At 37.6% G+C, this 16,138-nt stretch overlaps 1 protein-coding gene across 1 annotated transcript; it reads left to right on the forward strand.

Moving 5' to 3' along the window:
* The first annotated feature begins 10,525 nt into the window (after window positions 1-10,525).
* Window positions 10,526-16,138, forward strand: tnfaip2b (tumor necrosis factor, alpha-induced protein 2b). The gene is made up of 11 exons (XM_079634453.1): window positions 10,526-10,692; window positions 11,491-12,151; window positions 12,759-12,870; window positions 13,497-13,619; window positions 13,712-13,806; window positions 13,967-14,059; window positions 14,178-14,304; window positions 15,075-15,200; window positions 15,303-15,458; window positions 15,643-15,764; window positions 15,842-16,138. Exons 1-11 carry the CDS (start codon window positions 10,629-10,631, stop codon window positions 16,002-16,004), a joined length of 1,842 nt encoding a protein of 613 aa, XP_079490579.1. The 5' UTR covers window positions 10,526-10,628; the 3' UTR covers window positions 16,005-16,138.

Raw genomic sequence — 16,138 nt, forward strand, 5'->3', positions numbered from 1 at the left:
CATGCATTAGAATGTACATTAGAAATACTGTTTCATTGTGTCTCTCTGGAGTTAATTTCAGTTACTGAGAAAATGTAACAAATGAAAGCATCTTTTTTTTTAAGATTGTTGTAATATATATTGTTGAAACGCTTTGTATGACTAGTTGAAATTAGGGTTATGATTACTCTGAGAAAAATTATCGCATTTTTTAGGAAGATGCACCTCTCTCTCCCTCTTGAGGGGGATTTTCTATTATATATTACAATCAGAGCAGATCCTGGAGTCACTTACTGGCAGAGGAAGTCTAAACACATTCACTCAAATGGGCTTGATCTTCCTTCCGGTCTTTGGCACCTACTGCCTATTTTCCTGAATCGGTGACTCATGAGTTTTAGTGACTGGGGCAGGGTTTTCCTGTAATCCACAGATGTTTTCCTGGAATGTTCCTGATACTCTGGCTGGATCTATGCAGAGGATCTGGCCTGTATAGATTTCAAGTGTTTTGAAATTGATTGCATCTAATATTTGAAGAGATTATTTGTAAATTGCTTGGACCTAATTGTTCTTCTTAAGGACTAAAAAGATAAGCCTTGATTTTTACAGTAGTATTTTTAATTGCACCACTTTAATTTATCAGCATTGAATCAATGACCAAACAGGCCCATTCTCCTTTTACCCAAAAACAAACACTTTCATGCGATGCAAGTTGCATCGGGGCTCAATGGAAATACCCTGCTTACATTTCTGCAAAACCTGAAATATGATGCTCCTGCTATATTTCACTGCACTGTTCAGCTGACACATCCACACTGCCATGGAACAGAAGAATGGCTACAAAGGTCAAATTTGAATAGAGTTTATTAAATAACACAGGTGATACTGGCATGTGAATGATAAGTCTTACCTGTAGCAGGTAGATATGAGAAGTGGCCGGTGGACTGAAGACTAGTAGACAATGATGATACACAGAAGACAAAGGACTGGATAGTTCAATCCATAGGTAATAGTCAGGTACGTGTTCAGTGTAGAATACCAAGACCAATGTGTGAAGCAGGATTATACGGAGTGGAGTTGATGAAGGTGAATGATAGCAGGTGTGGATGATAGAGGATAGAGTGCAGGTGATGGTCAGAGAGGATTATGGGAAGTGTAGTGTGCTGAGGTGACTGAGATTGTGAGTGACACAAAGAGCTACAAGCGATTTAATTTCTTCTCTCTCCATTGCAGATGCGGGTTAAAGTCAGCATGAAACAGAAGTTGGGATAGTCTTCCTGTTGTGACATATGGAATATGGCATATGTTGTGACATGCCGTCCTTCGGATGAGACGTTAAACCGAGGTCCTGACTCTCTGGAAAATCCCAGGATGTCTTTCGAAAGAGTAGGGGTGTAACCCCGGCATCCTGGCCAAATTTGCCCAGTGGCCTCTGTCCATCATGGCCTCCTAATCATCCTCCTATATATACTAATTGGCTTCATCACTGTCTCCTCTCCACCAGTAAGCTGGTGTGTGGTGGGCGTTCTGGCGCAATATGGCTGCCGTCGCATCATCCAGGTGGATGCTGCACATTGGTGGTGGTTGAGGAGATTCCCCCCTTCTATGTAAAGCGCTTTGAGTGTCCAGAAAAGCGCTATGTAAATGTAATGAATTATTATTATTATTATTTATATATCTGAGTGAAACAGCTTCTCAAACAAGAAAAAATGTAGGGCGGGACTTGATTTTGTCCATCGGAATTGATTGGATGGTTGTGGTTTGCTATTGCTGTGATGTCATGTGAGTGACAGGTTGCCCCACCCTCTTGCCAGTACACATCATCAGAGAAGAGAAGAGATGTCGCTGTAAGAGGGAGGGGAAGTTATTTTGGACATGCCATTTACCAGAAGATGGTAAACATGCCATGGTCACACTACACTTTGAGCACACAAAATTTCTTCTGACACTGCAATGATATGACGTCACACTCTACAGCGTCTATTTTATGAATATGCATTCAACATAACAAATAGTTATACATTGAAAATGTAAATGTTAATTCAATCAAGAGGTCATGCCGTGCACGTATCGATCTTCTACAGGTCACACGTCTTCACGTGATGCAAATTCGCAGGTCAGAGTTCACGCAACTTGGAATGCAGCAAAATACAAAACTCTTTGCATTAGCTTGCGTTTTCAGTCTCACGTTTTTGCATGCATATGAATGGAAGTCAACGGAACGAGTGTAGTGCAAGGCCCTTTTAGGCAGGGGTTGAAATCCCCACCAATAAAGTTTCATTCTTTATGAATGTAAAGTTAATTCTCTACTTAATATGGTATAAATCTAAACCCCAAAGTATCTAAGGACTTTTGTTGAGTTAAGGTTAAGTAAAAGTACATTCTTTTTGGAATAAATTTTAGGTAGATTTAGCTGTTATTTGTAGCTTATGTAGTAGTGTTGTTGTTAGTCTTTCCCTGTGGGTCAAAATTGGTCTGATCAGCCAATGTATAAGTCCTTGTTGTTTCTTTTGTAGGAGGACAGTTGTATTTTTTGTTTTGAGTCTTTTATGTTCAGAGCTTCGGTTATCGTCTGTGTATTTGACCCTTTTTTTTGGGCCCAAAACTTTATCTTTATTTTTGTTATCATGATTGTTGGGAAATAAAAATCCGTACTTTTTGAACTTCCCTTGTGACTCCTCTTGCTTAACTGCTTGGTCCCTGACATATGGTGGCAGCGGTGGGACTATTCAGTTGAGGAGTGCAAGGTTGTTGTTTTTTTCTTTTTTCTTTCTTTTTTTTGTTGAAGCATGCGAGGAGGGAGAGTGACAAGAGGCGGCCAGACAGGGGATAAGAAGACCGAGTCAACCAATATAGAGAAAGAACACCGGGTGGTAGGTGAGGACGCAATGGAAGGTGAAGCACTAAAGGGAGCAACAGGAGGTGAGGATTAAGATGGCAGAGAGCCAATGCTGAGTGATCTGGCTGGGATCATGCGGTCATTTATGGGTCAACAGGAGACCAGGGAAGCAAAATTGAGAGAGGAAGCTAACCACCAGGAGTACCAGTTCAAAGCACTACAGCATCAGTTTCGCCTTCTGCAGCAGGAGGTAGAGGTTCGCACATCCCCAGTACGAGGGCCTGCTTCCACAGTACCAGATCCTTCTGAGGACTATGATTTGAATGTGGTTCATCCAAAGGCCCAAGCCTCACCCTCTATAGAGTCGATCCATCCCACTATGTCTGCAGCAGGTCAGTCTCGATCTTTTCATGAGTCTAGACTGGAAAAATTTACAGAAAATTATGATGTTGAAAATTTTTCTTGAATTACCTTTGAGAGAATTGCAGTGGCATGTCGGTGGCCAAAAGTGGACTGGGTTTTTCGTCTCCTCCCATTGCTGACGGGTAAGGCCAGAGGAGCCTATGTGCATATGGATGTAGATGATGCTCACGAATATGATATAGTGAAAACAGCAATCCTGAAAAAATATGATATTAACCCTGAGACCTACAGGCAGAGGTTCAGATATCTCTATGTGCAACCTGAGGAAAGCCCCAAGGAGCTGTATGTGAGGCTTAAAGAGCTGTATGTAAAATGGATTCAACCGCAAGGTAAAACAGCCGAAATCTGCTGCTGAAGCTGCCACACTGGCTGATGTGTTTGTTTCTGCCCGGAAAAAGGGCCAGCCATGGGGTAGTATGGGTGGAAAGGCTAGTAAGGATGGCCACAGGCCCATATCCCCTCAGTATACCAACAGAGGCCGGCGCCAGGGGTGGGTAAGCCCCCCATGAGGAAGAACTGGTACAAAACACTCAAGCATCACGGCGTAACGTTACGATTATAACGTAAGACTATAGAACAAATGACAGACGTTAGCTTCAGTAAAGTTAGCTTCATTCATTGGGTGAAAAGGTATGACATCACATGTGTGCCTTTTCGGTTTGTAGTCTTTTTAATTACGTATTTTCACAGTCTTATACCTCATCAGTTTTACATCAAACTTCGACCTTCTTGACTTTAAAATGTATCTTTTAAATTGACAAACATCATATGTGTAATTCAGGGCACAATTCAAACGAGATCAAAATATTTGTTGTCTCTTGCCATTGACTACCATACAATATTTTTCCGAAATAAGGTCCCATGGTGGTCAACCGGAAGGGTAGGGACTTAGGCTCTCTATTAGACATTCTCTGGCACGGTCTGAAAAGTTTGCCAGACTCTTTTTATCCTCAACTTAATGTGATAGATGTGTCTCCTGCAAAAAGACAACCTTAGAGTGTCAGCTATCAAGATGAGATATCACTTTGTAAATCGGGACTGTGGCTTTAAACAAGTAGGCTAGTAATCTTAAAACGTTGGTTGAATCATGACAGTTCGAAAATGAAATGTCTGGTGGGTAGTGCTAAATGATAAAAGGCCCTGACATGCTTTTTAAATATTTAAAAAAATATATATATTTTGAAAAACACTGTTTTGACAAAAGAGGATATGTTAATAGAAAGGAAGATAACCAGACGTCAGGGACTCTACAGCTCACATATTGACATGGACCACTGGACGGAGAGTTTCTCCAGTCAGTAATATGGTAAACACTTTTTATTTGAAAAGGGAAGTCTCTTCTATTCCTTTTTCTTGTGGCTTTGGCCTGCTAAAGGCTTCTGTACTCCAACTGAGTCCATAAATATAATGGACAGAAAATGAGGCAGTTCAGATCAGAGTAGTTTCAACAAATACTTCAATTAGTTTCTATTTATCTTTCTGTTTCTTGTCTAATCTGTTGATAAGTTTCACAAACATTTAAAAACAAAACTTGAAACTTCAATTGACCTCGGCAAAGTCTTGCAGCATTGATGAATCAAGAGGCCTTTCGATTCAATGACCGAGCTTTACTTTAATTTCATTCATTCGAAATGTTGATGCATCAACGCTTTTGTTTTTGTTTTTTAAACCAAAACTTAACCAACAGAACCACTGTTTGAAAGTCTCCTCAATGTTTGAGGAATTATTCATTTTTAACTTTCTCTTCCTCATTTTTTTCCATTAGAGAATGCTCTTCCATTTACCATGACCATTAACATAAAACACCAGCCATTGTGTCACACCATGCTGTCCTTAGTGCTGTTTTATATGAGTTTGGAGTGAATAAAATAATTTACAGTGCACTCATGTGCCCATTGATGTGCGAAATAAACCCAGCAGCTAACAGATGCATGATGGTAACATGGACTAAATGATGGATTTTAAGGTTATTTAACTTCGTATAATTATTCTACGGTGGCCGAGAGAGCTTAGCGCGCTGCAACTGATAAAAAAACACCTGCAAATACAAAAAAAAACGGCAAAATAAGAAAACATCTTAATCAGTTTTACAACACACGTGCGCTCCAAATACTCACAACACAGCCAAATACAGAAACGTCCTGCAAAAGTTCACAACACAACCAAATACAGAAACGCGCTGCAAATAGTACAGACCACAACGGAAATGTCTCCAGAGGACCCCAAGTGACGAACCCGGCTGGGACATGCTTATGGGCAAATTCCAAACAGAGCCCTTGAGGTGGGGATTTTGCAGTGAGCAGGGGCTCTTGTGTGCCATGGCTGCATTCCAGTCCACTTTTAGACAATCACTTGCGAACTTCCCTAAGCACTTCCCCTCAGAGGAATCCCTGCCGCCATTTTGAAGTGCGTTCCACTTCGCGAAGTGGACGTGGGAAGTTTATATGAACAGACCCTCGTTCCCTCGATTTTCTGTATTTGGTTGTGTTGTGAGTATTTGGAGCACACGTGTGTTGTAAAACTGATGAAGCTATTTTCTTAATTTGCAGACGGTTTTTCTATTTGCATGTGATTTCTTCAGTTGCAGCGTGTTGAGCTCTCTCGGCCACCGTATAATTCTCTATATGGACAGGACACTACAACAGAAAAATCATGTGATTTAAAGGAATACCATAAGGACTACCATGCAGGGACAGGGAAATCCCCTGAATCTAGGTCACATGAGTGGAATCTAAATGTCAATGAAAACTAAACATAGTGCAGCACCACAGATGTTTGTATGATTTATAGGTGTTTGTCCTCAAGAAAAACTACTAAGATTAAATATTATAGCATATACGGAAATCCTATTATCTAAGTTAAGCTAGTACATTAACACTAACAAACACGAACATAACATTACCAAAAATGCACATTTTCGTTCTACAGTGTTTAAAAGTTTAAGGAATCATGCAAACAGATTAGAAACTATTCACTGTCTGTTTTTCGTTCAGTAAAATTGGAACTGTGATTTGATGTAGTTCAGGCCTCTCTTGAACAATACAGATCCAGAGAGCTTGGCATGCTCTTCTTGTGGGGGTATACCAACAAATTATGTTTTATGAACAAAGTTCGGGAGGAGCACGATCAGATAACCAATCCAACTTGTCATCAAACAATTACGTCTACCCTAATCAGCATGACAAGAAGCATATTTCTATGGCACCAGTGTAACTAAACAAAGTTGGTTTCATTTAACATATTTTAGTTTAATTTCATATGCAAAATTCACATACATTATTTTATTTACTTCCATATTAGCATCAAATGTTCATTCTGTGTACTTTCCATTCATTTACAGTTTAGAGATAAGTTGTAGATTTCTACTTTAATTGAACTACTGTCATGGAGAAAGCAGATGGGGATGAACTTATCACCAGGGTTGGGGGAATGGTGAATCACAGATAATGCAGGTAAGTGAACAATAATGTGAGATATACAGATGATAATTGAAGAGACTTGAAAGTTCTTTGTTCTTTCATAAGTACAGTGGAAGTAACCAGGAACAAGGAGCATAACGATGAGATTAAGGAGAGCCATGAGGAGAACACGGAGGAAAACAACAACAAGGCCACATAGACGATATCAGATCTTGAGTGAGTGAGCATGATGGGTTTTTATACAGTCCCAGATGGTGGACTAAGGTGGAGACCAAGACAATGCAGGAGGGATGAAGAAACAGTGCAACTTAGATTGTTCCATTTCAAACTGACATTTAAACATATCACCCAAACTAATAAAAGCCATAGAATCCATAATGCTAGTTTTATCTGATTTATATGCTGTATGTCAAGTTAATGCTATTTTGACTTTGAAAAAGTAACTTTCACACATGTACTAACCAGCACCAATGACCTCTTCGATCTTAAGGTGAGCAGGGTCGATTTCTCGTGCAAATTCTTTGACTGCCTCACTGGGGTCTTCATAAGAGGAGGGATCCACGTAATATTTCACCCCACCTGAATGAAAAAACATCCACATTACACCGTTTCACCCAGTGGTGTAGTCTGAAAAAAAGTGCTTAACTTGGCAAAGGACCAAGGTTGATCCGAACGATCCGAGGTGGAGCTGGGGACTCAGAAGACTGAATCGGAGCCAGTAGGAGTGAGGACAGCGGTGGAGCCTGAGGGATGTGTAATATAGAGAGCTGATGGGATGGAGAGACCAGGCGCTACCAAAGGCCTGGAAGTCTGTGGTGGAGCCAAGATGACGACAGACCAAAGTGGAGCCCAAAAGGGATGAGGTCCCCTGGTGTAGCCAGAGGGATGACAAACCACGGTGGAGCCAATCGTGGAGTGGTTCCCTTCCATCTCCAGAAAGAAAGGAACCACCCAGTCAGAGAATATTGCTGATGTATTGGGCGAATGTGGTGCAGTTCCTTCTCTGAGCTAGGAAAAGGTCAGAGAATCATCCACTTCTTCCCAAAAAACATGTTTTAAGCATGTGTCTACTCTGGGTCACCTGATGGCAGGGGTGCAAAACTCAGTTCCTGTAGGGCCACAACCCTGTAGAGTTTCGTTTCAACCCTGCTCCAACACACATACCTGTAGTTTTCAAATAAGTCAATTCAATGTTGATTCTATTCAGTTCAATAACATTGTTGAATGAAGCTATAAAACAGCTCTGCAGAAAACAGTGAGTCTAAACTAGGGTGATTTTTTTTTTTTTTTTTTTTTTTACAGTCCTGATCGGTGTGTAATTGGGAGCAGGTGCTGGTGATTTGAATCCAGGGAGAGCGAGAAAGAAGATGGTGAAGAAGACCACGCTGAAACCATGACAACTACTTTATTTTGTAGCCAATAAACATTTGAATATTATATTGAAGCATGACACATAAAGACAGACACAGACGTTGAATGCTTATGCTTGACTAGTCATGTCAAACGTGTATATTTATATTTTTCCAGGCAGTTGCATAACCATCCGGTTTTAATAGACCATGATATATTATTTTTTCCACCCCCATGGAAAAAGAGAAAGGGTGTTTTGAAATATTCTACAAGCTGCCATAAATCATACAGAGGAATATCCAAGATTGTTTTTTACAGTGAATTTGAATGAAGACCAGATCTGTACCTGATCCCCATCCACTTTTATTGTGCGGAAAATCCTCAAATGTCTCCACAGAAGAAAGGATGTCATGGGATTGGAACAACACAAGGGCGTTTAAATGGTCAATTATTTAATGGCCAAATGTTAACTTTTAAAGTGAATTCTAGTAATTGTTTTTGGTCAGGTCTGTGTAGTATACAGCTAAAGTAACACTAATGTCCAATTGCATTTCACAAGATATGTTTCACATGTCCATATAAAAATGTTGTGGCTTTACTAAATTTTGAGATATCTTGAGTTCCTTATTTTACTTCCCTTTTTTCTAGTGTGCAATACTGAACGTGTCACTGAATTTGTCTCATTTAAAATAAACACCAAAAATAGAGATGAAAAATGAACATGAGAAATTTACTTAAATGTGTCTTTGGTTCTGTTGTGAGTATTTGGAGCGCACGTGTGTTGTAAAACTGATGAAGCTGTTTTCTTAATTTGCGGGTGTTTTCTTCAGTTGCAGCGCATTGAGCTCTCTTGGCCACCGTAGCTTTCACTAATAGTTACAGAAAAGATATTTTCATGCAATACATAAAAGTCATTCCTAAACCATACTAAAAGGTTTTGCAACACACATATATTGTCTGATGCATGTGAGAATGAAAATGTTGGTGTTTCGAAACACTCATCTCTAGTAGCCTACAGCACAAAACATCAATAATGAACATTATTTGGACTTTTGAAATATAATGGCAAATCTCTTTTCTCAAGATCAGCCCACTATACGTCCTTCCTAACACCGTGTCACAATTCTGGTTGATAGATTGTTACTGGGGTTTTTTAGCTGTCCGAGCCAGGTCAAAGTCATGCCAGAAGAGATTATACTAGGTCAAGAATTTAATTAATACTTTTTCCGGTCCATAATTACTCATTGTTTTGGCTTAGGCAAGCGAACAGTGTCAGAAGTGGAGTGTGCTTTCCCTTCATTGGGATTTTCCTATAAAGTAGTGCTCCAGACTTCCAGATATTACCAGAAGGAAAGGGGATCATGAAATCTGGTGGATTTCATGGATAAAGATAGAAAGGGAAATGTGTGTATGTGTTCAGTAATGAGGCTCGCTGATCCTAAAAGGTCTTGCAAGAATATACTAATATCATATGATAATGTTTTGGGCTATAAGAGAACACAGATGACAGGAAACCTGCCCACCATCAAAACACTGTTAAATGTATAAAAGAAGAAGTTTTTCACATTTACATAGCAGGCACTTTTATCCTTACAAATGAAGCAAGAATACTTTCAGTACTGCAATGTGATAAACTAAAATTAGAAGAGAAAGGTATTTGTATTTGTAAAAAAAAATTGGTTGTAGGTGCCAGTATTTTAATTATTTAATTTAATTAAGGGTGTCAAGACTATAGACTTTTTATTTTCATTCATTCATCTCAGGTAACCATAATATCAGCAAAGAAACATTCCATATACTTAAACTTTGACACAGTCTAATTGGTGAAATATGAAACATTGATTAAAATCTCACAAGATGATGTTTTGTCCCTGTTGATGCACGTGTGCTGTTATTAGGTGAACTCTGATTTATCATATATTATTATGGTGATTATCATAGGCTACATTTTAGTTCCAGTAGCCTGGGATATAACTTAATTTAAGTTAAATATACAGTTATAAGTTGTATAATAATCAGGTACCAATATAACATTGCCGTTGACAACTTGAAACAATGTCACAATATTTTTATGGTGACTATCTGGCAAAAAAAAAAAAAAAAAACTGCTGGATTTTAGAAACAGGATATTTTTACAGCATGATATCATGTATAGGCTAGTCCTATAATGTAGCATACTGTCCATGTTACTTTATTGTTATAAATAATTATAAACTATTTGAAATCACGATTTAAAGTCTAGAAAATCAAGAAGAAAAATGGACATCTCAGGAATTAAGGTAGACTATAGGCAACAAATAGCCTATTGAGATTTTTTTTACCGAGCTCCCTGATGTCTTTGTTTATTTCTATCTTGCTTATTGTATCTGTTTATTTTTCTTACTGTAGCCTACTATAAACAAACTTGTCTTGATACAGAAGTCAAGTTACCCTTTAAGCGCTCCCCATTTCGGATAAACTGTGATGCTCCGCCCAACCGGCGCCTTGACTATAAAACTGGGTCCGTTAGGCGATATCCACAAACAGTTCTAGATGAATGAAAAAAGATAGAATTGAAATTCAGGGGGTTTTTTTCTTGCGCACCTGATATCACGATATTTGTTTTTTCTTCATCAGAAGAGATGGCAAAAAAGCTCGGAAAGCTAAACCCTTTTAAACGGAATTACAAAAAGAACGATACTCCAGGTAGGAAGAGTTAGATGCTCATACTCAGATGCTCAGTAAACAATCATATTTTAGCATGTTGTAATGGGATGTAGCCTACAAAATTCCATCTTATTTCGTAGAGTTATTCGCAGTCATCTTGTTTATAAAGATCTGCATTGACATTCTACATTTTACAGGGAAAAAAAATAACATTAAAGATTTTGTCATGAATTTTTGTCCGATATTTTATTATGGATTTAGCTGTAGAACATCATTTAAAACCACTAAAAGGACAAACTTAAGTATTATTATTTAAGTAAAATTATTGTGCTGTTGTAATATAGTTTTATTCAATTACGGTTACACTTTATTTTAAGGTGCCCATGTTATAGTAGCTATAATTATACATTTAAGGATAATGAGTAATAATGAGTAGCTAATAATAATATATTTACGGTATATTAGGCTAGTTGCATGAAAAGCACAATTTAGTAGCGTATCGTGTAACAAGGACACTGTAAAATAAAGTCTTACTTAAATTACTAATTAAGAAAATCACACTTGTGATATAAATTATTGTGATTAACTTATTGTGTGAAGTTCAACAGATGGAAACAAATATTAAATTTAGCAATTCATTTTTCTTATAGTAGGCTATTAAAGTGCATGACAAATAAGATCATATCTCAAAACTAGGCTGGTGTTCTGCTTAGATATTTACAGAAATCTTACTTTTTTTTCTATACATCATGCATTTGAATGCTTTTTAAAAGGATAAAACGCATTCTTGCTTGAAAGAACAGTCCTTTTTAAGCATCCTTTTTCTGTGCTCTACAGATGTCCCCACTTTTAAGCAGAATCTACAAGCATGTCGCTTTGTGGACGCAGGGAAGCAACTGATCATCCGAGAAGACCGTCTGTTTGCGTTGAAGCAGGAAGGGATCGGATCCAAGATGAAGCTGGTGGAGGAAGAGGAAGATTCAGAGTCTAGACTAGCAAAAGACTACGAGGACCTGGTTGAGTTGGTGATGCGGACACTGGAAAACTCCCTCGACCTCCAGAGTGATGAGGAGCAGGAGGTACTGAGAGATGCAGTCCACGCTGTTCTGCAGGAGGAGGAGCAAGACGCACGCTGGGAAGCGTTTCAAGAAAAGGGACGCCCATCATGGAGGCCGATGCGGTGTAAACAGAACCACGAGGCTCTGCTTGAGCGACTTGTTCACAGGCGGATGGAAGAAGCAGAGTTTGACTCCAGTGTTGAGATGCATTCCTCCATGCAGCAATCGATCACTAGAAAAGCAAAACGACTGAAAAAAGACTTGCTGAAAGTTGTGACGTGGGTGCGCAGCTGCTACCCAGAACACGAGAACGTGTGCCAGTTTTATGCCACACTATACCATAACACCTTCAGTGCCAAGCTGAGAGAAGTCGCGGAGTACACACTGTGTGATGAGGACTGCGCTCTGTTACTGCAGTGGGTGAACCAGGAGTACCCCAAGTAAGACAAGCAAATGACATCCATCTATCTATCTATCTATCTATCTATCTATCTATCTATCTATCTATCTATCTATCTATCTATCTATCTATCTATCTATCTATCTACATATCTAAATTTCTCTTTTAAATCTCTGGAGACTTTTTGCAGATCTCAGTTCATTTATGTATACTTTATATCAGATACTAAAATATAGCTAAAATAGAAATGGAGACAAATTAGACCATTATTAAAATACAGATCATTTGGTCTATAGAGATTTAAAGGGATAGTTCACTCACACATTTATATTCTGTCATCATTTACTCACTATCATGTTGATTATTTAAAATCTGAGAAGATATTTTGGAAAAATGCCTATTTTTTTCCATAATGAATGTCAATGGGGTCCAGTGTTTTTTGTGTGTTTTTTTTTTTTTTTTTTTACTCCATTGACTTTCATTGTTTGGCCAAAAACATTTGAAAGAGAGTCAGGTTTGGAACGACAGGTAAGTCAGGTGAGTAAATGATGACAGAATGCTCATTTTTGGGGTGAACTATCCCTTCGAATGTTTTTTTTTCTCTGGGTTTTGAGGCAAACTTATATTTGGTCTTTCTTTGTTCGCAGTATTTTAAGTGTCAGACAGATAAAAGAGGTGATCGACCACACAAAGCTTGATCCACTGCTTCCTGAAGACATGATTACACCACTGGAAAAGCAGTTTTTGACCAGCAAGAAGGTTTGATGCTTTATGATACATTTAATGTTTTTAAACACATCTGTTTTCTAGGCAAGACACCAGTGAACAAGGCACAATTTTTAACTAATAGATATTGTTTACCCAATGTTGTATTAAGTTTTCTAATGGTATCCTCAAACAAGGCATTCTCTAATTAAAAATGCACACATTTGCATACAATTCCATTAGATAAAGCCAGGTTCAAAATACTTCTTCTTGTTTCAAAGTCAAATGTTTTTAAAGAGGGAATTTTTCAGAAATCTCTTTTTTATCAGTCCATATATTAGAAAAATCACCATGTTTTCCAGAATAAGATGTTATACTAATCAGGCGAATGTCATATGAACAAACCTCTCATTCAAATATAATAAAACTGTTTGGTTCATGTAAGTGCAAAAGTGGAGAAGTAGAGCCTTTAAAGATATGTTGTAATTGAAATCTACATCTAGAAGTGTAATAAAATATATATGTATATATGTATAAACATTTAAATGTGTGTTTTACAGTAAATGTTTTCTTTCTACTAGTCTGAAAAAGGGCATTTTATGTAAGCAAAATAGCCTAACATCTCATCATGCCTTAAATGAAAAGATTAAGTTTTAATTTGATCCATTATTGTTCACTAGATGGAAGTGAGCACACACCTCCGCAAAATTCTGGACAGAGAAGAAACAGCCTGGAAGCAGGGAGCACTTCCACAACTGAGGGACCAGGTGTATTGCTGTCTTCAGGCCATTGATGTGATCCAGGTAATGAAAAAGATAAAAAAAGTAGCAATTCTTTCCCTTCATCAAATAATGGATTTTTGGAGGAACATATTTTCCCCCCCGCTTTTTCCTAGTGCTTTCATGGACATGTTGAGGATACTCAAAAGATGCTAGGCGATGAGACAAAAGCGAGGAATATCACTTGCCAGATGAACAATTTTCTGAAAGAGTGAGTAACTATAAGCTGAGTCATTTGTTTTATATTTATTTCTAAAAATAAAAATAAAAAAATAAATAAAACATTCTTTTTGAGCCTTCCTGCTCTTGTATTTGTGTACTTCTATATATTTTACACAGATGATTCATTAATTCAATTTCCATTCCTACAGTTATAAAATATTTCATGCAAAGGTCATCAAAAGCAGGCAGACCAACACTGAGGCTGTTTTGATGGTCAACCTATCATTTCTCATACAGTGCAGGTGGGTGTCGCTTATATTCAGTTGAAATATCATATTTAACTTCATATTTAAATTTGTAATCATATTAATCACATAATCATATTTGAATTTGTAAGGAGAGTTTATTTTTTCCCTGCAGGGACTATATTACAAAGAATGCACATTTGTTCCCAGAAGAAGTCAAAACAGATTGTCTGTCTTTATTGACTACCATGACAGAAAGAAGCCAACATTACTTTACTTCTAATATGCATAAGGAACTTAAGGTAAAAGCAATATTTTGTTTCTTTCACTTTTATGTACTGAAAAAAAAAAGCTTTTGTAATAATAAATATATTTTTGCCAATGCTCTGTCAAACATTTGAACATTAATGCAGTAAAGCCTATCAACAAAGCAGGACATTATTTTCTTATAATCTACAGTATCCAGTGTTTAAATCCTCACAACCTTATGTTTGAAACATGAATATGAGGTTATGAGAACAATAATGTGGGCAAACTAAATGATCCTTCATATGATCCTTCAGAAATCATTCTAATATGCTGATTTGCTGCTCAAGAATCTTATTATTATCAATGTTGAAAACAGTTATGCTGCTAAATTTTCATTCTTTGATTAATAGAAAGTTCAAAATATGTATGTATTTGTAATATAAATATTTTATAACATTATAAATGTAAATACATGTACTGCCATTTTGATCAATTTAACACATGACCCCAAACATTTTAACAAAAAATGTCACTGCTAAACTTCATATTTTCACACCTCTGGTTCTAAGTACATGTATTAAAATAATGGCTTTTAAATGAACCAGACCTTAGACTACTAGACCAACACAATGAACTTTCATTGTTTTCAAAAACCCATTGGTTTATCTTGGCAGTGAACACATTCATGTGAGCAGTTGGCTGTCGGGTCTTCATTCTTCAGTTGTATAACAAGCCGGACGATTTCCGTTTATTAACTGCTTGTCTAGTTCATATGAGAGGAAATGATATATAAATAATTTATCAAATGTATCTGTTCCTGCAGGATTTGTACAGGAAGGTGGGTTCCTACGACTGGCTCAAGGATAGTCACGGTGTATGTGAAGAGCTGCTTGCAAAGCTGGAGAGACATATTCAGAAATTCAACAACCTGGACAAAATGTGTTGCCAGGTATAAACATACAGACCAACCAAAATATTGACTTCTTTATTTGCTGTATATTTAATTGGTCCATGATTGGTTGATTGATTGATTGATTGATTTGATGACTAGGAGCTACTGGGTGGGATGCATAAGGAGTTTCTTGCTGAATATGTACGGAAAATGATGAAGCAAAAGATCAAACTTTCAAATAAAGATCAGCAACAGATGGCAGCATCAGAACTGTGCTTAAACAGTGAACGCATACATACATGCCTGACTGCAGCTGTAAGTACACATGCAGAAAAAAACACATCCTAAATAAAGGTTAAGTTTGTATTTTTTTTTCTTTTTGTTAAAATACAAGTTTAATATGAAGAAACCACAGATTTCCTAATAAAAAATATAATGATCCCTTTTATAACATGACATTGTCTAATTTTCCTCGTCCTCATTAATTAATTATTTCCAGGGATCAAACATGGATTGGTTGAAAGACATTCTTCCCAAATTAGCGGAACTGCTGAAATTACAGGATCCAGACAGTATAAAGTTAGAGCTGGTAAATCTGATGAGAGTTTGCCCTGATCTCAGGTATAGTGGATTCTGCTGTGGAGTTATTCTGGCAAGAACGACTGTTGCACTTTCCTCATGTCTCTTTGTTTTTACAGTGACCGTCATATTTCTGCTTGGCTGAAACTCAAGGGAAATCTTTCTACATTAGACCGCAGGAAGATCCGGGAGAGCGTCACTTGCAGCCAAGATCAGATCAATGAAAAGAGCGACTCGCTCCAGTTTAGCAGGAGATTCTTTTCCATTGTGAGGATTAAATGAATTTTGCTTCTTAACATTTGAACATTGCTTATGTAGATTTGCTTGCTTTTGTAGAATTGCTTGTACTCAGGCATCGTGCAATCATTTTGTACATACTGAAATTCTTTGTGAAATAAAATGGCAAATCACCATTT

Source organism: Phoxinus phoxinus (genome assembly GCF_949152265.1).
Source record: "Phoxinus phoxinus genome assembly, chromosome: 14".
In the NCBI taxonomy this organism is placed as follows: Eukaryota; Metazoa; Chordata; class Actinopteri; order Cypriniformes; family Leuciscidae; genus Phoxinus; species Phoxinus phoxinus.

Excerpts from the sequence above, each read along its gene's own strand:
- tnfaip2b (XM_079634453.1), top strand. The coding sequence starts at position 10,629 with ATGGCAAAAAAGCTCGGAAAGCTAAACCCTTTTAAACGGAATTACAAA. Across the intron at positions 12,152-12,758 it reads GTGAACCAGGAGTACCCCAA|TATTTTAAGTGTCAGACAGA; the intron begins GTAAGACAAGCA and ends CTTTGTTCGCAG. Across the intron at positions 13,807-13,966 it reads ATGAACAATTTTCTGAAAGA|TTATAAAATATTTCATGCAA; the intron begins GTGAGTAACTAT and ends CCATTCCTACAG.